We start from the raw sequence: 22,768 nt of genomic DNA, 5'->3' as shown, positions 1-22,768 counted from the left end.
CTGGCGCAGGCCAGTGGCTACATCTCCGATTCGACCCCTAGCCTGGAAACCTCCATATGCTGCGGGAGCAGCCCAAGAAATGGCAAAAAGACAAAAAAACAAAAACAAAAAACAACAAAAAAAAAAAAACAAAGAAATTATCTCTAGTATCTTCTATGACCACAATGGCATAAAACTAGAAATCAACCATAGGAAAAGAAATGAGAAAAAACCTACTACATGGAGACTAAACAACATGCTACTAAAAAACCAATGGGTCAATGAGGAAATCAAAAGGGAAATTTAAAAATACCTGGAGACAAATGATAATGAAGACACAAAGACTCAAAATCTATGGGATGCCGCAAAAACAGTGCTCAGAAGGAAGTTCACAGCAATACAGGCCTTTCTCGAAAAAGAAGAAAAATCTAAAATCAACAACTTAACCCACCACCTAAATGAATTAGAAAAAGAAAAACAAAAAAACCCTAAAGTCAGCAGAAGGAAGGAAATCATAAAGGTCAAAGAGGAAATCAATGAAATAGAAAGTCAAAAAAGAAGAGAAAAAAAACCATATGAGAATACTATAAACAACTATATGCCAATAAATTTGACAACCTAGAAGAAATGGACAACTAACTTTCTAGAGACTTACAGCCTGCCAAAACTGAATCAAGAACAAACAGATCAACTGAACAGACCAATCACTAGAAATGAAATTGAATATGTCATAAAAACATTCCCTATAAATAAAAGTCCAGGGCCAGACGGCTTCACAGTGAATTCTACCAAACATACAAAGAGGAACTTATACCCATCCTCCTTAAACTTTTCCAAAAGGTTGAAGGAGGAACACTCCCAAAAACATTCTATGATGCCACCATCACCCTAATTCCAAAACCAGACAAAGATACCACCAAAAAAGAAAACTATAGGCCAATATCTTTGATGAATATAGACACAAAAATTCTCAGCAAAATTTTAGCCATCTGAATCCAACAACATATCAAAAAGATCACACACCACAATCAGGTGGGATTCATCCCAGGTGCACAAGGATGGTTCAACATAAGCAAATCAATCAATGTCATACACCATTTAACAAAAGTAAAAAACCACATGATCATGTCAAAAGATGCAGAAAAAACATTTGACAAAGTCCAACATCGATTCATGATCAAAACACTTACCAAAGTGGGTATAGAAAGAACATTCCTTAACATAATTAAAGCCATTTATGACAAACTCACAGCAAATACAGTATTCAATAGAGAAAAGCTGAAAGGCTTCCCACTAAAATCTGGAACAAGACAGGGATGCCCACTCTCACCACTGTTATTCAACGTAGTATTGGAAGTCCTAGACACAGCAGACAAACAAAAGAAATAAAAGGCATCCAAGTAGGAAGAGGTAAAACTGTCACTGTATGCAGATGACATGATACTATATATAGAAAACCCTAAAGACTCAACCCCAAAATTACTTCATCTGATCAACAAATTCAGCAAAGTAGCAGGCTATAAGATTAACATTCAGAAATCAGTCACATTTCTGTATACTGACAATGAAATATTAGAAAACAAATAAAAAAATACAATACCTTTTAAAATTGCACCCCCAAAAATCAAATACCTGGGAATACATCGGACCAAGGAAGTAAAGGACTTATATGCCGAGAACTAATAAGGAAATTAAAGAAGATGTAAAGAAATGGAAAGATATTCCATGCTCCTGGGGTGGAAAAATTAATATTGTAAAAATGGCCATACTACCCAAAGCAATCTACACATTCAATGCAATCCCTATCAAATTACCCATAACATTTTTCACAGAACTAGAACAAACAATCCAAAACCTTATATGGAACTACAAAAGACCCAAAATTGCCAAAGCAATTCTGAGGAACAAAAACCAAGCAGGAGACATAATTCTCCCAGACTTCAGGCACAAAGCCACAGTCATCAAGACAGTATAGTACTGGTACCAAAACAGACAGACAGACCAATGGAACAGAAGAGAGAACCCAGAAATAAACCCAGATACCTACGGTCAATTAATCTTGGACAAAGGAGGCAAGAACATAAAATACGATAAAGACAGTCTTTTCAGCAAATACCTCTAGGAAACCTGGACAGCTGCATGAAAATCAATGAAACTAGAACACACCCTCACACCATGCACAAAAATAAACTCAAAATGGCTGAAAGACTTAAATATAAGACAAGACATCATCAAACTCCTGGAAGAGAACATAGGCAAATCATTCTGTGACATCAACCTTATGAATATTTTCTCAGGTCAGTCTCACAAAGCAACAGAAATAAAAGCCAAAATAAACCCATGGGATCTAATCAAACTGAAAAGATTTTGCACAACGAAGGAAACTAAAAAGAAAACAAAAAGACATCTTACAGAATTGGAAAATATAGTTTCAAATGATGCAACTGACAAGGGCTTAATCTCTAGAATATGCAAGCAACTTAGACAACTCAACAGCAAAAACGCCAACAACACAATCGAAAAATAGGCAAAAGACCTGAATAGACATTTTTCCAAGGAAGATGTACAGATGGCTGTTTACAAGCACATGAAAAAATGCTCAACACTCCTGATTATTAGAGAAATGTAAATCAAAACTACCACAAGATACCACCTCACACCAGTCAGAATGGCCATTATTAGTAAGTCCACAAATAACAAATGCTGGAGGGGGTGTGGAGGAAAGGGAACCCTCCTGCACTGTTGGTAGGCATGCAAGCTGGTGCAACCACTATGGAGAACATTATGGTGATACCTTAGAAATCTATACATAGGACTACCATATGACCCAGCAATCCCACTCTTGGGCATATATCCGGACAAAACTTTCCTTGAAAAAGACACATGTACTCGCATGTTCATTGCAGCATTCTTCACAATAGCCAAGGCATGGAAACAACCCAAATGTCCATCAACAGATGACTGGATTCGGAAGATGTGGTATATATACACAATGAATACTATTCAGCCATAAAAAAATAATGCCATCTGCAGCAACATGGATGGAACCAGAGATTTTCATACTGAGTGAAGTAAGTCAGAAAGAGAAAGACAAATACCACATAATATCACTTATATCTGGAATCTAATATGGGACACAAATGAACCTTTCCACAGAAAAGAAAATCATGGACTTGGAGAACAGACTTGTGGTTGCCAAGGGGGAAGGGGAGAGAGTGGGGTAGATTGGGAGCTTGGGATTAATGGATGCAAACTATTGCCTTTGGAACGGATTAGCAATGAGATCCTGCTGTATAGCACTGGGAACTATGTCTAGTCACTTATGATGGAGCATGATAATGTGAGAAAATAGAATGTATACATATATGTGTAACTGGGTCACCATGCTGTACAGTCAAAAAAAAATTGTATTGGGGAAATAATTTAAAAAATAAAATAAAAAAAGAAAAACAATTACTTCTTAAAAATTGTTATGTGACATATGTTTTGCTATTCAGTGTAATTTAAAAACAATATATACACATTGGAAAAAAGCTTAAAATACATAAATAGAAGCTGTTTATCCATCTCTCCCATGCTCACTTGCTGAGATGATCACATTTAATAATTTAGTGTTTATCTGTTCAGGTATGAGAAATATGTTAAACCTTTCACAAGCTCTTTTTTATACATATATCAGCACATATATGCCTATATCATAAAATGTGAGTAGCATTCCTTTGATTCAGTAATTCTTTGAAAAGGAACACTCTAAGTCTTCATAAACCTAAATTTGAAAGTGACATAAGCAATTCTCAAACCCCATTGTCTAAAAGATAAGATCAAGAAACCTATGTCACAACCAACCTTCTGTATCTCCCTCCTGCCCTGCAATCAATCCAGTTTATATCCTGCTGATGTGCCCCCTCTGTTTCACAGCCTCAGCTCTCTAGCCCAATACCACTATCCAGGTTCACATTCCTACAAGCTCTTCTCTGAACAAATGCAACACCTTCTAATTAGTTATTTCATCTCTAATGGTACGGAATAAATGTTTCTTAAATAAGAAAAATATCCTAAATATGTATGAAATTTTTATAGAAAGAGCACATACAAAAATGCTTATGGGTAAGGCCAATGGCCCATATTAGTCTTTGACATTATTGAGATTTTTATGACTTTAAAATAATATACTAGCATGCATGCTAGGCCTTATTCAGTGCAAAAATGATAAAGGAAATAAAAGGCATACAAATTACAAAGAAATAAAACTGTCCCAATTTGTAGATAATCTGGCAATCTACGTACAAAATCCCCCCTGCCAAATCAATAAAATTAATAAGCAAGTTCAGCAAGGTCATAAGCGATTACATATATTTATACACATATTTAAACATGTACATATGTGTGTGTGTATACACACATACACATTCATATAAAATCACATATTTTAATATGTACAAATGAAGAACTGGAAATTAAATTTTTTAAGTATAATTTATATTATCAGAAAACATGAAATAGTTAGATATAAATCTACATAAATACACCCAATATCTGTATTCTAGAAAATATGAAACACTGATGAAAGAAATCAAAGAATAGCTAAATAAATAGCTAAATATGATGTTCATATATCAAAAGATTTAATATTCTTAGGATGTAATTTTTTGACAAATTGATCTATATCAGTGCAATCCAAACAAAATCTCAGCAGGCTGTTTTGTAGAAAAAGACAAGCTAATTCTAAAATTTATATAAGGGGAGTTCCTGTTGTGGCGCAGTGGTTAACGAATCCGACTAGGAACCATGAGGTTGTGGGTTCGGTCCCTGCCCTTGCTCAGTAGGTTAACAATCTGGCGTTGCCGTGAGCTGCGGTGTAGGCTGCAGACAAGCTCGGATCCCGCGTTGCTGTGGCTCTGGTGTAGGCTGGTGGCTACAGCTCTGATTAGACCCCTAGCCTGGGAACCTCCATATGCTGTGGGAGCGGCCCAAGAAATAGCAAAAAAAAAAAAAAAAAAAAAAAAAATTATATAAGGAAGAAAGGCACTAGAATAGTTAAAGCAATTCTGAGAAACAACAATATGTTAGAGGACTCACATTACCTGATGTTAAGACTAAAATAACTGGACATTCATATAAAAATGAACTTGACTGCACACTTCATATCATATATAAAAATTAACTCAAAATATAGATCTAAATTTTAAAGCTAAAACAACAAAACTTCTAGAAGAAATGCAGACAAAAATTTTTGTGACCTTAGGTTAGGCCACTGGTTCTCAACAATGGGAATATGTCAAAATTAAAGACATTTCTGGTTGCTACAACTTGGGGGGTTGCTACTAGAGTGGGTGGGGGCAAAGATTTTGTTAAACATATTCCAATTTATGAGACATATTCCATAACAAAGTATTATCCTTATCAAATGTCAAGAGTGCCAAGGTTGAGAAGCCTTGGGTTAGGCAAAGTTTTTTAGATATAACATCAAAATCAAGGTTAATAAAATAATTTGGATATCAACAAAGTTAAAATCTTTTGTTCTTCAAGGCGTACTGTAATAGGAGTCCTCATGTGGCTCAGTGGGTTAAGAATCTGACTAGTATCCATGAGGATGCAACTTTGATCCCTGGCCTCACTCAGTGAGTAAAGGATCTGGTGTTGCCATAAGCTGTGGTGTAGGTCACAGATATGGCTCAGATTCAGAGTTGCTGTGGCTGTGGTGAAGTATGGCAGCTGCAGCTCCAATTAGACCCGTAGCCTGGGAACTTCCATATGCCACAGGTGCAGCCCTAAAAAGAAAAAAAGAAAAGAAAAAGAAAAAAAAGTAATGTAATAAAATTGTAAATCTAAGTTCAGATTTGGAGAAAATATTTGGAAAATATATGTGCTTATTTGGGAATGCAAAGCTAAAAGAAAAAATACAGAAAAGAGGCTCTTGAGTATTAGTACTTTAGTATTAGTTATCTAGAAAAACTCACATTAAAGCCACAATACGATAACACTGCAAACCAACTAGAACATCTGAAATTTAAAAGATGGATCGGAGTTCCTGTCGTGGCGCAGTGGCTAACGAATCCGACTAGGAACCATGAGGTTGCGGGTTCGGTCCCTGCCCTTGCTCAGTGGGTTAACGATCCGGCGTTGCTGTGAGCTATGGTGTAGGTCACAGACGCGGCTCGGATCCCGCGCTGCTGTGGCTCTGGTGTAGGCTGGTGGCTACAGCTCCGATTCAACCCCTAGCCTGGGAACCTCCATATGCCGCGGGAGTGGCCCAAGAAATAGCAACAACAACAACAACAACAACAACAAAAAAGACAAAAAAAAAAAAAAAAAAAAGATGGATCATTGCAAACACTGGAAAAGATCTGGGGGGACTAGAACTCTCAAACCACTACTAATAGAAATTAAAAATAGTATAACTACTTTGGACAACAGTTTAGCAGCTTCTTAAAAAAGTTAAACATACACCTACCATGCTACCCCAGTAAAATGAAAACTTATGTCCACACAAAAATTCATACAGAGATATTCATGGCAGCTTTATTTGTAATAGCCAAAACCTGGGAATGACCAAGTTTTCTAGAATCAGGTCAATGAGTAAACAAACTGAATAGCCATATAATGACAATAAAGAGAAATGAATTTTTGATGAACAGAACAACATGGATAATCTCGAAATAATGATGGTGATTGAATGAAATCCCAACCCTAAAGAGTCAATACAAAGTGACTCTATCTATATAAAATTCTAGAAAGTTGGAGCTATTTTATTATAGTGATAGTAATCACTCGGATTCCCTCATGTGGTAAAAATAACCCATTTTGAATGGTTGTGAGTATTGTGCTAGACTGAACTGATAGAAGAAAAATCACAGGTCAGGTGAGATAAATGGATGAGGACAAGGTTTAATTAGTAGAAAACTCTAAATGGTAGCAAGAAAAGTTAATAACTAGCCACAGAAATCAGATAGACAGCCTTCTACTTGGGTGTTACTCAGGGTCAATGTGTTTTTATACTAAAGCCCCACCTGAAGCCCCACAAATAATGCCAAAACATTACAATTCTCATTAACAGCATTACATGATAAAGGCTTTGCCCTGTTTCATAAAACAAAACCAAAGCGTCAGTTTAGTAATTCGTCTATCATCTCTCCTTTTTTTTATTGCCATGGAGGGCCAAATTCACTTAGTAGAATAAATATATTTTGCCATTTACTGTTGAAAGATCAGATTTATTATAAATTAAAGAGGATCTGTGGGTTAAACAGTCTCAACTTTATTGAATTTTTCTACTTAAATCACCTAACAATGTATGCATATCTGCACAAACAGAATCCTGTGAAAAGAACAGTGTACTGATCTTTTAAGCGTCTTTCCTTTCCTGAAGTTTTCACATATCAGCCATTCAAACACCTCTTTTACTTGCTGTAAATTTTCTTGTAATACAAAAGCAGCAGAGCACCTGACCCTCATAATGGTCTTATGCAATTTTAAAATCAATAAAGAATAGAGTTCAACATCTCTAAACCTTGAAAGTGACCTGGAGAAGAGATCAAACTTACCATAAAATATTTTTATTTCCACTAAAACTTTGAAAGATAAGCCTCAAAATTAAAATACTGTTTTAAATAAAACATACTGTTAATATATCAAACCACCACAAGACCAGTAAAGCTATTTAAATTAAAAATACAAATTTTTAGGAGTTCCCATTGTGGCTCAGTGGAAATGATCTGAATACCATCCATGAGGATGCAGGTTCTATCCCTGGCCTCGATCAGTGGGTTAAGGATCCCGTGTTGCCATGAGCTGTGGTATAGGTTGCAGACGTGGCTCGAATCTTACATTGCTACAGCTGTGGTGTAGGCCAGAGGTGACAGCTGATTTGACTCCTACCCTGGGAACCTCCATATGCTGCAAGTGCAACCCTAAAAAGACAAAAAACAAACAAAAAAACCCACAGATTTTTAATTATTTTCCTTTAAAAAACTCACCCATTAGAATAACTTCTAAAATGTTATTTACAGGAGTTCCTATAGTGGTTCAGCAAGTTAAGAACACAAGTAGTATCCATGAGGGTGTGGGTTTGATCACTGGCCTCATTCAGTGGGTTAAGGATACAGCATTGCTGTGAGCTGTAGAGTAGGTCAAAAATGCAGCTGGGATCTAGTGTTATAGCTGTGGCATAGGCCAGTGGCTACGGCTCCTCCAATTCAACCCCTAGCTTGAGAACTTCCATATGCTGTGGGTGTGGCCCTAAAAAGACAAAACAAAACAAAGTCATTTCCAGGCTCATGCTTAAAAAGATTATTTTCTAACTAAAGACATCTAAACCCCCAATATCCTTGATCCTAAGTAGAATATTCATATTAAATAAAGCAGAACATGTTTCAGAGACCTTTAATCACTTTATTTTTTACAAAATAATCTTATTAAATTTAGATTTACAGAGAAGTTGCAAATACAGCACTCCATCATCCTTCCTGGGCCCCAAAGCCAGTTTTACCAGTTAAGGATGTATGGCCAAGTCTATCTTCCAGCTAGAGTAATGGATAGCTCCATTACCTGATTTCACCTAAGTCCTCCATCTTCTCCTCCAGCTACCCAATTCAAAGATGTCACTGCCAACAATACTCCCAATTTCACTTCTCATGAAAAGGAAAGGGAAAAGAAAGGAAAGAAAAGAAGGTGATTTCAAGCCTTTAGAAAAATACAGTCCATTTATTTCCTTTTCACAAGCAAATGACATATATGACACCATGGGTCTGGGTTAAGAAACTTCAACTCTTAAAATAGTTTCAAAAAACATTACCTCAAAATTTCCTAAGAGACTAAGACTTGTTATAGGTGGAGCACTAGAACTCAGAAGTGGTTTTTCATGAATATCTGGATCATCTTCAATGTTTAAACATGGTCGAGAACTGTTTTTAAGAAAAAGAACAAATCAGCAAATAGAAACATTAACTATAATATTTTTTAGTTTACTTTTGTACAAAATTAAATTAAGAGGATCTGATCAATTTAACTTAAACTACCATAATAAAAAATTAATGTAACCAAATTTCGAGACATGAAATATCTAGCTTTAAATTCCTGATTAGATTTTGTAAACTTTGTTATACTTAATAAAGAATATATCAGAGTTTCCTTTCACAGTGCAGTAGAAACGAATCCAACTAGGAACCATGAGGTTTCAGGTTCGATCCCTGGCTTTGCTCAGTGGGTTAAGGATCCGGTGTTGCCGTGAACTGTGGTGTAAGTCGCAGATGCGGCTCGGATCTCGTGGCTGTGGCTGTGGCTGTGGCATAGGCCAGAAGCTACAGCTCTGAATGGACCCCTAGCCTGGGAACCTCCATAGGCCACGAGTGCAGCCCTAGAAAGACAAAAAGACAAAAAAAAAAAAAAAATCTATGTATATATATATATATATAGATAGATATATATATACATATCTATATACATATATCTATATCTCCTAGGTTTCAAGGTGGGATTTATAACATATTACATAGTGGCATCCACCGGAAATACATAATACTATAGTGCAGTCTTCTATATCAATCTTCGCTTTCAGTTTAAAATTACAATACAAAGGCAAAATTATGTGACTAAAGACCATAATGAGAGTATTATTTGTCAACCTGGAACAAATTGCCAAAGCCTTTTTGCAAAGGAGGAGGTGAATGACCAGAAATATACAAACCCACTTAAATATTAAAAACCATTGTAAATGTTTGTCTATCATCATGACCATTATATAGTAGCTACTCATCATTTTAATTTCTCATTACTCATCCTTAGTAACTATGCTTGTGAAATCACCTTAAAATGATAAACTGAAAAATTAGATTCCTAAAAAATTTTAATTTTCAGAGTCAATATTATTTATTGTGAAAGGCCAGAATTTGGTATAATACTTTCTTATACACAAATGAATTTTAAGAAAATACCTTTTAGATGATAAGCTTTTCAGATGTAGTAATGAAGAATCCAGATCAAAGCAACCTGACTGTGTCTTTCTTTGAGGAACCTAGGGTTAAAATAATTTTTTTCTCTTGAAAAAAAATTTTAAAAACAATAAATTCTTTCTTGAATTGATAGAACAATTTTCAAATGAAAGCATATCTTAAAAAAATAAAATTTCTCCCCTAACAGCTGCTTAAAATCATGCTCTTTATTACATATTGTCCCATGTGCTCATTTTATTAACTGGTTTGGAAAAAAGAATGTTTAATTAAACCACCTTTACTTGGTTTATTTTTTAAGAACCAGAACCAGTTTTTTTCCTAAATCTTACATGGACTCATAATAAATAATATAAGACTTTTACTTTGTTACCTTAAGTACTTCTGTATGGGGGGTAGGAATGAATGATTTAGTTTTACAATAAAAAGGGGAAAAAAGAATTAAATGGTAATGGGAACATGGGGTCCTGACAATTCTGCTGTTCTTTTACCCATCCCTACCCCCAGTGCAGATTTTTAAGAACCCTGGCTGGGGCTTCATAGAGAACAGGCTTGAAAAATACCACTCTGGATTTTCAACCTCTATTGTATATCAGATTACACTTAAAACAAACCACAAACTAGCTCAAAATATCCTAAAAATGAGAGACCTAAGTCTAAATTAAAGGTCAAATCATACAAAACACACAAGTTAGACAGATTTGTTTATAAAATTATCATTACATTTGGTCTAAATTGTGACTAAGAAACATATGATACTGAAAGTCTAAACAATCGCAATTATTTTTGAGAGTTGTACAAATACACCACACTATATTTTGTAGTCAGAATTTAGTATGAAATTTTCAATCCAAATTCTCATGTCTTCACTTCTACAAAGTTTTCCTTCCTTCCTTCCTTCCTCCCTCTCTTTCTTTGCCACAGAAAAGAAATATAGAAGTTCTCAGGCCAGGGATCAGATCAGAGCTGGGGCTGCAAGCTAGGCCTCAGGTGCAGCAACACTGGATCCCTTAAAATACTGCAGTGGGTTGAGGATTGAACTTGAGCCCCTACAGTGACCTGAGCCACTGCAGTTAATTCTTAACTCACTGTGCCAGCAGGAACCCCAACTTTCATTTCTTCTAATATTGCATTTTCCTTATTCTGTCCAGTCTTCCTTTTGGAATTTCTACAAAGCTTATATTGAACATCTTATTTTATCCTTCAGGGTTCTTTCATATTTTACCATCTATCTTCCCTTCTGTACTTTAGGTGCTTTCTTTTCCTTTTTTGTTTTTTGTTTTTTTTGTTTGTTTGTTTTTTTCGTTTTAGGGCCACACCTGCAGCATATGGAAGTTCCCAGGCCAGGGGTCAAATTGGAGCTACAGCTACCAGCCTACACCACAGCCACAGCAATGCAGGCTCTGAGCTGTATCTGCAGCCTACACCAGAGTTCACTGGCAACGCTGGATTCTCCACCCACAGAGCGAGGCCAGGGATCAAACCCACATCCTCATGGATACTAGTCAGATTCGTTTCCAATGAGCCACAACAGGAACGCCTAGGTGCTTTCTTAGTATGTGGCTATGCATTGATTAGTTCTCTCTTCAGCTGACTCCAGCCCACCATTTAATCTATCTGTATGTGTATGTGCATGTGCATGTACACTTCATTACATTTTTTACAATTATAATATCTACTTTTCCAATTCACGTAGTCTCTCATCTTAATTCCCTATCTTTATCTTCATTTATCTCTTGGAACATTTTAAACAGAATTATTTTTTATTTTTCTTTGAAATTGTTCTGATAACAGGATTCCTAAATATGAATTCTCCCACTTGCTCTTGCTGATTCTTTTAAGGTGCTTTGTAATTTTAATTCCTCTGAGATCATCTTTGGTAAGGGTTATCTTGCTTGAAAATAAATCCTTGGTGCCATGGGTTATAGAGTGGTATAGTTTTCATGTTTCCTTATCGACAGCACAAATGCAGAACCCCTACCCATGGGTGGCTTTGAGGTTGCTTTTCCCACCTACTCTGTACCTCCCAGTTGCACCCTTAAGTAAATAGGTGATTTTTTCCCCTCCTCTTCCATTTCTAGAATGGCAGTCCTCCCCTATTTCTGGCTTTATGGAGTTTGGTTTTAGGTCCCAGCTATGATCAGTGCAGCCCTGACTCCTGTTCCAGTGGGGGCATTAAACCCTAGCATTATATTAGGTTTAGATATCCTAGAAGGCTGTAATTTGCCCCAAGTTAGTATTTGGAGATTTATCTTTCTCGCTTTTACACTACATTATGTATTTAGAAGTTGTGTTATGTTTTATCCAAGACTTCCATTTTTGGGAAGGAAGAAGGGTCTTCTTGTATCAATTCAGTCCACCATACTGAACAGAAAAGTCTGTAGGGCTTTTTATATCAGCCTGATGCTGATTAGTTTTTTCCTGATCACTTGGGCATTTTGAAAGCACCTCATAGGTAGGTCAAATATTGAGGGTTATTTTATTTTAGTCTATTTGGTGGGGGGAGTAGTATTTTAAGCTGTTTGGAATTGAACTTTTCTAAAATAAACACTTAAGGTCCAAGTTACAAATTTAAATCTAGATCTCTTATTTAAGAATAATTTTTTGAACATATGCCAGATATTGTATGTTTCGAATTTACTTTAAAAACATATATAGAACAACAAAAGTTATCTTATGTCAATAACAAAATAAATATGTTTTTAGTTTGCTGAGATATTGACTGCTTACCTTTGGTTTAACTGAAATGGTAGCTCTAGCAACTAACTACCAAATGCTTACCACATGTCAGGAATGATACTAATCATCCTCCCAACACTAGGGAGACATGACTACTCTCCTTTTATAGATGAGGAAACTGAGGCTCAGAGGGATAATATTACTCACCTAATGCCACACAGTGAGGGTGAAGACAATGTGACTCTAAAAACAAGGCTCTTAGCCATCACACTCAGATCTATAAATCTATTCGTAAATCTATTTGTAAATAAGACAATTTGTAAATAAGACAATTAACTACATGGATCCCAAGTCAAAGACAGCCACAAATTTGATTCCCAGATGATCCAGCTGATGGTGTCAACCAGCCCAGCACTATGATGCAATCTATTTATAGAAAATCCACTTGACACCAAGTATTTCCTTATATTTAGTGAGAATAAATATGTTAGACAAAAGAATTTCAGAGAAATTTTATAATCCTAACAAAATAAAGCTCATTTTTATTCATTTTTCTGCCTTTTTCCACATTAACACCTACCTAGTAAATGTATGAAAAAATAAAATGTTTTCCAATTAGAAATCTATTTTGAAGGTGTTTAAATATTTTTCAATTAAAATTTGGACAAAATAATCTAAATCACTGAATGATCTTATTCTAAACATGAAATAAAAGTACTTACAGGACTTGAAAGAAGAGGCAATCCAGTTCGAGGATGAAAGGCTCTGGTTGAGGTTCCATCCAAAGAATGAAAATTATGTTTCTGCCAGACACTTGAATGTTTAAATGGTACCGTTCTCTGCTAGGAATATAATTAGATTTTAGTGGTAATATTTAAATTTTTTGTTTTAGATTTATTCTTAATATGTACTGAAGTACTATATCATTGGTGGTAAGATTAATGACCTGTATATCTATCTATACACAGACATACATACACTTTAATCAGAAATCAGTGTTTTAAGAGTTTTTCTTAAGATGCTGAATAAATTCAAATATTCTAAATAAAGTATGTCCAAAAACAACTGCCTTATCAACATAGTCATAGTTATAAATACTCAGCACCTAGTAAGCTAATATTCAATTCTTCTAATTTGTGGGGAAAAAAACATATTGTAAAATAGAAAACTATGCCAAAAGCAAGAGTCATTCTCAGAGGACATAATTTGGTAGAGAATGATACAAAAATGTAATAAATGTGAATTTAAAAATATACTTAACACAGTCACAGTATCATGCTTTTGAAGTAATATAGGACATAAACTAATTCTTAAGAATTTAGGCAAGCTTATACCCAGAAATCAGAAATTCGCAAAAACACATGAATAAAAATCAGAAAAGACTAATTGGGGTCCTGGCTCTTCCATTTACTAGTTTTATGACCTTGGGCAAGTTACTTAACCTCTCCAGGCCTGGAGAACTCATTTGTAAACTAGAGTTTGTAGCAGCACCTAACTTCATAGTGTAGTGAAAGGATTAAGTAAGCTAACATGTATAAAACATTCAGAAGAGTGCCAAGGCAGATAGTAAATGTTGCATAATTATATTTTAAATAAGTGCACCAGGGGTTCTCTTGTGGCTCAGTGGTTAAGGATGTGGCACTGTCACTGCTGTGGCTCTGGTTACAGCTGTGGCAGGAGTTCAACCCCTGGCCCAGGAACTTCTACATGCCATGGATGTAGCCAAAATAATAATAATAAAATAAGAACAAGAAAAAGAAAATCTTAGTGGCTTGAAAAATACCACGGTCAATATAGGCCTCCCCATTAGGTGCCAGAAAGGAACATGAAAGGTTAATATTCTTAAGGTAAGGGGAGGTAGATTCTTGAGACAATTATAGTTTTAGGAAATTGGAAACTGCCATTTAATTAAACTCATGTGTTAGAAAGATGAGATCTTCTGTTGAAAAATATAAGTTGTTGGAAACATGGCATAATTTTAAGACTCTAAATGCCCAGCAAAACTAATTTGTATGATAAAGATGAATCGAGGTCATTCAGATTTGGATCAAGGCAGTTACATAGTTTTCTATTTAATGGAGATATGAGTTTATGATATTTCTTGGAGAAATAAAGGAAATTTAAGCCTAATAAAAATTTTCTAAAGTGGTCTGGTGGAAATAAATAAAAATAAATTAAATATCTTAGATATATATAGTGCATTAAAAGCTTACAAAATATTTTAAAATCTATTATTGATTGTCACCACAACAGTAAGCAAATGAGATTCATCTTTCTTATTTTAAAATCAAGGCAAATGAGAATTTTAGAAGTTGTTATTTATTCAGCTTCACACAAGGAAAAAATTGTCAGGACTAGAACCTAGGTATTTTGACAGCCCAGTGATTTCACCGTATATATTCCTAAAATCCATAGCTGAGCAGTAGCATAACACAGTGGGCACACTGCTTATACTAGGTCAAAGCTGCTAACAAACAATACATTAAACTAATGATACAGGAGTTCCCGTCGTGGCTCAGTGGTTAACGAGTCCGACTAGGAACCATGAGGTTGCAGGTTTGATCCCTGGCCTCGATCAGTGGGTTAAGGATCCAGTGTTGCCATGAGCTGTGGTGTAGTTCACAGACATGGCTCAGATCCTGCATTGCTGAGGGTCTGGCAAAGGCCCTCGGCTACAGCTCCGACTAGACCCCTAGCCTGGAAACTTTCATATGCCGCGAGTGCGGCCCTAGAAAAGACAAAAAAATAAAAAATAAATTAATTATACAAGTTCCATTTCTGACTCTTATTTACTCTCCAGAAACTGTTCATTGCAATGAAATTTTAAAAGGGGGCAACAGGAAGAATTTACCTAGCATTTGCTCTTAAGTGGTGGGGTTATTTAAAAGAATTTTTTCCCCAGCCATATGGAAGTTCCCAGGCCAGGGACTGAATCTTAGCCACAGCTGTGCTGCATCAATCACAGCTTTAAGCAATGTTAATCCTTAACCCACTGAGGGAAGCCAGGGACCAAAGTTCCATCCTCATGGATAATAGCTGGGTTTGTTACCACTGAGTCACAATGGGAACTCCAAATTTACATACATACATACATACATACATACATACATATATACATACATTCATTCATTCATTCATTTATTTATTGGCTGCTCCACAGCATATGGAGGTTCCGGGCCAGGAATCAGATCCAAGCTGCAGTCGCTACCTATGCTGCAGCTGTGGCAATGCCAGATCCTTCAACCCACTGTGCCAGGTGAGGGATTGAATCTACATCCCAGCTTTCCCAAGAGGCTGCCAATCCCATTATGCCACAGCAGGAACTCCATTTCTCTCTTTTTTAGATGCACTTGTGGTCTAGAGAAGTTCCCAGGCCAGAGATCAAACCTGTGCCAAAGCAGTGACCCCAGGTGCTGCAGTGACAATGCTGCATCATTAGCCCAATACACCACAAGAGAATTCCCCAGATTGTGGGTTCTAAAGATAAAATGGGCACATTCGGCCTTTATAATTAGATCTCCTGAAAAGGAAATTGATAACAAATGTTTGAGAACTATATTTGAAATAATAGATACTACCTACCAACACCTCTGTATTTTTCAGTCGTTCACAGGTAGACAAACAGTCTTTTATATTCTTTCTCTGACAGTTTTGAGATTTTTCATCAATTGGATCTTCTTTCTTATTCTGTTCATTTTTTAACTGGTCTGGCTTTTTGCATTTGAAACCTTCACTATCTTTATGGAGATAATTTTCTATACTATTGAGTTGTGTACTTTGTTCACATGGTTTAGGCTTTTTTGAGTCTTTATTTGAGCACTCTTTTTCACGTTTGTTCAAGTACCCAGACACAGTAACTTTTACTTTCGAGTCATTATTTTTTGAATTATCAAGTTGGTGATTATTAATAGACTCTGGATCACAATTTTCATTTGTTATTATTTTGTCCTCATACTTATTTGTGCAAATCTGTTTATCAACAGTGTTACAATTTGAATACTGTTTATCAATTTCACCATTAATTTCTTGCTCCTTAAATTGACAGTCAGAAAATGTGTTTTCCAATCTGATTGTCAAATCTAAATTATTTTCTTTGCAATGAGACATATCTGAGGGAGTTATTAAACAAGTGGCTTTGTTCTGTGTCTCTTGAAATGTACTTTGGATTTCCGTAGGATTTTCCTGACACAAATTTCTTCCTGTTTGAGGTTTCAAAGAAGTCTTGACCTTACTATTGCATTTTAAAAAGCTAAAATATTTATTAGGTATTAAGTTTTTCCCTTCACTGATGTCATCTAACAAAGAAAATTTTGTATTAGAAATGGAAATAGAGGCATCATCCTTGTTTTTCTTCAACAAATTTTTGTCTTCGTAAGAACTCCTAAACACTTTAGAAGGAAGCAAGCTAGAGTCCTGCGTATTGAATGACTGCCGGGGCACATGAGATGCCGTTGGATCAATATGCTCCAAGTGCTGAGCAATCCTTGCAATGACATCTTGCCGCTCCTGGAGTAAAGAGCTTATCAAAGGATTAGTCTCACCAACAGAATGACGAGTATGAAGACCGTTAGAAATGCACCCATCACTTCGAGGAGTTTCTGGTTTTACTCGAATTTTCCCCTCATTGATGTCTTCTGAGGAGGTAAGCTCTGGACTACCAAAAGAAATGGAGAAAGTATCTTTACATTTTCTCACATTTTCATTTTCTTGTGAAACCTGGAAAAGTTTTGAATTAAGTGAACTAGATTCTTGTGTATTAAGGGGATGTCCTGAAATATGTGAAGTGCTTGAGTCACAATGAATCAAATGCTGAGCTATTCTTGCAATAACTTCTTGTCGCTCCTGAATTAAAGAACCTATTAAGGGATTAGTTTCACCAACTGACTGCCAGGAACTCTGGTGGCTAGAGACACTGGAATCAATCACTGAAAATGATTTTAAAGTTCTCATTGATGTTTCATGTGACTTTTTATCTCCCGTACCCCTGAAGCCCAGAATATTGCCTTGAGATGTTCCATAGTCAGATTTATTGCCAGTGCCTGGATATAACTTGACATTTTTGACAGCTGTAGTATATTCTGAAGTTGTCCCATTTTTTGCATGTAATAATACACTTTTGGGTGCCATGGTCCAAGTTTGTTTGCTACACAGATGATATGAACTGTTTATACTACATTGTTCTTCAGTAGAACTTCGGTGCTGATGGGTTTTAAGTTCATTTTCTTGAATTCTTTTCTCATAAAGGCCAATATTAGTGTGAATACTACAAGTCAAAACCGGATAATTAGATTGTCTGGGCAAGGACTGAACGCTGACTTTCAAGGCCACATTGTGAGAAACATTGGGAACAGGAAACACGTGTTCAATTGGAGTCTGTGAAAAATTCCACTGCAAGTCTACATCGGCAGCACTGATTCTAGAATCACACAGAAAAAAAAAAAAATGGCATCAATAAGTTATAAAACTTCTATCATTATTATATACTGTTTTTAAAAATTTTAAGTCACATACTTACTGTTTACATTAACTACTATTGAGATTCTACTTTTACCTACTTACCATGCATGTCATTCTGATAAAACCAACAAAAACTAAACAAAAGATTATGTTTAGAATAAAGATGATCTTTTTCAGAACAGTATTCTACTAAAGCACAAAGCTCAAGAATATTTTAACTTAAAATTAGTTGTCCAAATAGAAAAAAAAAGGATTTTGCATTTACTACTAAATAAATAGATTGTGCTAATTCTACTGTGCAAGGTGATTAAAATGTATTCTTTATCTCAGGGCCTCCTGCCTAAAAAGACAATTAAGCAGTTGTTCAGGAGCCTGTGTGTTTATAGATTTCAAGATCCAAAAATTAAGTAAGTCTATCATTATGGAAATTCAGCAGCCCAAAAAGTTTTTCTACTTTATTTATAATGGTGGAACTTATTCACTGTGGGTTCTCTATAGTAAGGTTAAAAGTTCTCTGTAAACTATTCTATACCAAATTTAACCCAAGAAGCAAAATTCGTATTGATTCACACCTAAATTTCTCTAACTTGTTTTGAGGAAAAACTTCGGTAAATTTTGTTCACTTACATTTAGAAGTGAAGGAAATAAACTGCTTAAAAGGTAAAGTATCATTCAGTACCTAACCTCTGCAGCTAAATACACAGTGTCCTTTTTTATGCCCTAGACCTACCTGTAAAGAATATTTCGTGGAATAGCACCATGAGAAACACTCAGCCAAGCACTTAATTGAGAAAAAAACACAAATGAGCGGACAGCCAATAGAAGAGTCTTTTCTTCAATAAATCGATCACCACTCCTAAGGGAAGTAATAAAAAAGCATCATCTAAATATCAGCAAGTACAAAGTGACTGAATTTTAGAAAGACAGAAACTGAAATAAACATGTCACTCAGGATATGTGCTTTCAAGAGTACAGGAGTGCATTTACTAGTGTCACCTGAAGTCACATAAGTACTAAATATGCAAATTTTACTACATAGAGGGATTCAAAGATATCCTATACTCTTAAATAATTTATAGAAAGTAATGGAAAACTGGATTTACCAAGGACAACTTCAACTCAGTTTAACAACTTACTGTCGAGGAACCGGCTCCAATATCCATCTTTCTAATAATAATGCATCTTGCTTAATTGCCGGATCATTTAGGTCAATTCCTTCTGTGGTGGGTCCATCGTCACTGTAGCAGCAGTCTGGTAGTAGCATCACTTCCACCATGATTGGAAGGTTATTCTTCCACAACAATGCCACCTCAGACCTAGTTCGTCTGGCTTGACGACACTTAAAGAGAAGATGCAGATAAGAAAAATGGTTTAATAGACCATTCAATTTTGTATTTAAATTTGAAAAGCATAATTGTAAAAAAAAATTATAAAAAAAAGAAAAGCATAACTGTAAAGCAGACATCAGTATGAAAATGAGTCACTTATTAAACCAACTGCACTTCAATAAAAAAAAAATTGTAAGTAAAAATGCTAAGTGGGGAGGGGAGAAAAATGAGCCACCTACTGCAGGGCTTTGCTCAGGTCTTTCTGTTTAGGTTTCCTCATTAAATAATGCATCAGCACCAGGAGCTCTAGAGTGCAGGGATTAGTGGTGAACAACAATTATGATGCAAATTTTCTTGGGGGAGGATTCCTTGCTCTCTTTTTTGTGGAAAAAAAAAAAACTGCCATGCACAATGTCTGACAGGCCTCAAGATGGTCCAGCCTTTCCTAGTTTGTTAATTACACCATCATTACTTACAGAAGAAAGATTCACTCTAAGAGCAAAATATTATAAATTCATCTTAATTAAACACTCAAAGAGACAAGATTTTAGAAGTTTAAAATTTTGGACTATATTTAAAAAACTAACTGGGAAAGAAATCCTTACAGTAAATTATATATACCAAAAAATATTTTTGTAAAGTATACAAAAACACTAATGACAGTAAAAAGAATCCTCCCATTAAAAAGGGGAGGGATATAAGAGGAAAGCTGATAAATGTGGCAAAAATAACTATGAACATCAATCTACCAAATAAACAAGAAGACAAAGTCAATGAACCAGAGCTGAGACTAAAAATAAAGAAAGCTAATTCACAATACCAAAGATAATCTTAGATCTGGTGTGTGTGGAGGTAGATATAAAACTGGCTGCCCACCTGCCTACTGATGGATGGAAAAGCTACTTACTGTGTCTTTAAGAGCCTTGCTGACAATAAAGTTATTAGCTGTGGTTCAGGATTAGCAATGCTGTAACCAATTTTACACTTAAATGTGAACATTATAATTGTGATATAACAAAGGCAATGACAGAATTTAAACTAGTTTATATAAAAGATAGATAAAAAGCATTCAACACACACTACTCACCTGAGCCAGCTTGTCACTACATTCATGTTTAGCAGTTACTGGGTAACAGGACTGTGCTGGAGGGCAATGGAAACTTTCTGTCCGACCTTTAACGGAACATTCAGGTGTTCGTCCTTCTGTTATTAACAAGGCCAAAGAGACCAAGAACTCCTCTGCATCATATTCAAAATATTCATCTAGAGTATCTAGTATTAAAAAAAAGAAATATGGATCTTTGCTTTAATGTACTCTTGATAATTCATTTTTTATGCCTAAAATAACTAATGTCATAGCCCATATTCAAGCATATTCACTAACCAAGAATGAAAAGAGTATAAAAATGAGGCAATTAAAATACAATAAACTCTTAATTCACAAGGTACACAGAAGTCAGGTAATGATAGATAATTCCAATTTTTTTTTTTTTTCTTTAATTTCTTGGGCCGCTCCCATGGAATACGGAGGTTCCCAGGCTAGGGGTTGAATCAGCCTACACCAGAGCCACAGCAACTCAGGATCCGAGCCGCGTCTGCAACCTACACCACAGCTCACGGCAACAAGGCAAGGGATCGAAACCACTGAGCAAGGCCAGGGATTAAACCCGCAGCCTCATGGTTCCTAGTCGAATTCGTTAACCACTGAGCCATGACTGGAACTCCAGATAATTCCAAATTTTAATTAAGACAAAATTGATTAAAATTATGGCATAAAATTGTTTTTATACAAACTTTAAAATATTTAAGATTTAGGAATACATTTATAATGCTTCAGATAATTATATTTTTGGATATCAAATACAATAGTTTCCCCAAACAAGACTTCACCAATAGCCAAAATGTAAAAATGTCTCATTAGGTTGCATATTTTTAGGTAAGATGTTTTAATACTGTTATTAAAAATTAGAAAAAGTAGCAGATCCAAATGCATGTGTCTCCCTTTCTCGGACTTTCTCCCTTCTTTAATCAGTTCCTTATTCTTACAGCCCTAATTCTATGATGTGGACACTCACAGCCACAGGTTCCTTCTCTGACTTTGCTACACAGCAGTAGTTGTTTCAGAGGAAGACATTTTATAATTATCCAGCAGGAGGTACAGGCCAGTATTGCAATGATTTCATTGCACTGATGTGATTCAGAGATGATTTTAAAAACAAATAGAACACTAAAGCATAAAATAATTTCCAAAGAAGTTCAGATAACTGTGGTAAAATTTTGCAAAAGTGGTAGGTGAGAGACAAAGTTCAACTTAAGTGGAGTATTCAATTGAAGAAAGTGTAGAAAAGGCAGGACTGGAGCCAAATTGTGAATAGCCTTGAAGGGGATGATGAGGAGTACCTATTTCTAGCCTCAGGAAGGCTTATCAGGAAAAGGAGCCTTGAGGGCCATCTTGATTGAGCTGGTATTTTAAGACCATTCAGAAAAATTTCCCTAAAATAACTATTTGCAACATATGAGGTAACAGCCAACACTTAGAAACACTGTCAGGCATTGCCACTTTTCACAGCTTCCCATACATTAACTCATTTAATTCTCAAAGCAGTTCTAGAAGGTGGAAACTATTATCACCATTCTTTTTATATGGCTGCACCAGAGGCATATGGAAGTTCCTCAGCTATGACCTGACTGGCTGCTTTTTCAGTGGCACAACCTTCCGGCTCTGGAGTTCAGCCATCTTATTAAAATTCTTCATCTGTTCTGTCCAACAGAAGAGGTAAATAATTTGGCTACTGGGAAAACTTTGAACAATCAGAATGACTTATAGGTGAAATGGACCAACCTGGTTAAGTACATTCTTTATCACCAGGGATTCAGGGACAGACAGATAATTGTCAGGGATGTGGTTGAAGGGATTTAGCTGTCAAGTGGCAGCTGAATTAGACTTGCAGTGGTTCTTTCAACCTTGAGTATCTATGAATCTCTGCTCTTCAGAAGGAGTTCAGAGAAAACCCAGGGGAGACACCAGAACCACTATTTCCTTCTCCTAACCAGGAGCCCCTCTGAACTGGTACTCAACGTAAACATTTCATGATGGTGTCTCTGGATCCTTGACTTAAAACAAAAACCTAGGATACTTCAAAGTTCTGTCTAAAGGAAATGGAATAATGTCTTTCTAATCACTGTGCTACTGTATATGCTACTCAATTTACTTCTAAACTTGCCAAGGCAAATTTCATATCCCTCATATATGGAATGAAATGGGAAGAGAAGCATAAGAGTAACTTGGAGGATTGATAAAATTTCTCTAAAAATCATGTCTTTTCAACCTTATGGTTGATAATCTGGTAATATGATTTAAAATTCTCCTACTATGAA

The 22,768-nt window shown here is 35.7% G+C and overlaps 1 protein-coding gene across 24 annotated transcripts in view; it reads right to left on the bottom strand.

Annotated features, from left to right (window-relative positions):
- Window positions 1-22,768, bottom strand: part of ATOSA (atos homolog A) — a 103,492-nt gene that overhangs the window by 23,989 nt on the left and 56,735 nt on the right. For 11 of the 24 annotated variants that reach the window (XR_014811180.1, XR_014811181.1, XR_014811179.1 and 8 more), the window contains 7 exons: window positions 20,478-20,662; window positions 19,199-19,401; window positions 18,793-18,918; window positions 16,188-18,021; window positions 13,328-13,444; window positions 9,912-9,991; window positions 8,774-8,882 (listed from right to left, as the gene is read on the bottom strand). Coding sequence is in view for 6 of the 24 variants with exons in the window: in XM_021095188.2 (XP_020950847.2) it covers window positions 8,774-8,882; window positions 9,912-9,991; window positions 13,328-13,444; window positions 16,188-18,021; window positions 18,793-18,918; window positions 19,199-19,401; window positions 20,478-20,662 (2,654 nt within the window). In the remaining 18 variants the exon portion in view is untranslated. Of the gene's footprint in view, window positions 1-8,526; window positions 8,883-9,911; window positions 9,992-13,327; window positions 13,448-16,187; window positions 18,022-18,792; window positions 18,919-19,198; window positions 19,402-20,477; window positions 20,663-22,768 lie in introns of all 24 variants that reach the window. The other 13 variants (XR_002344858.2, XR_002344857.2, XR_014811199.1 and 10 more) reach the window with 3 other exon arrangements.

Source organism: Sus scrofa, chromosome 1 (genome assembly GCF_054392235.1).
Source record: "Sus scrofa isolate SSC_HxYL_T2T_F1_AM1 chromosome 1, Sscrofa_HxYL_maternal_Yorkshire_Landrace_v2.0, whole genome shotgun sequence".
Taxonomy (NCBI): Eukaryota; Metazoa; Chordata; class Mammalia; order Artiodactyla; family Suidae; genus Sus; species Sus scrofa.
The sequence above is the reverse complement of the archived record's forward strand: the minus strand, read 5'-3'. Positions and strand labels throughout refer to the sequence as shown.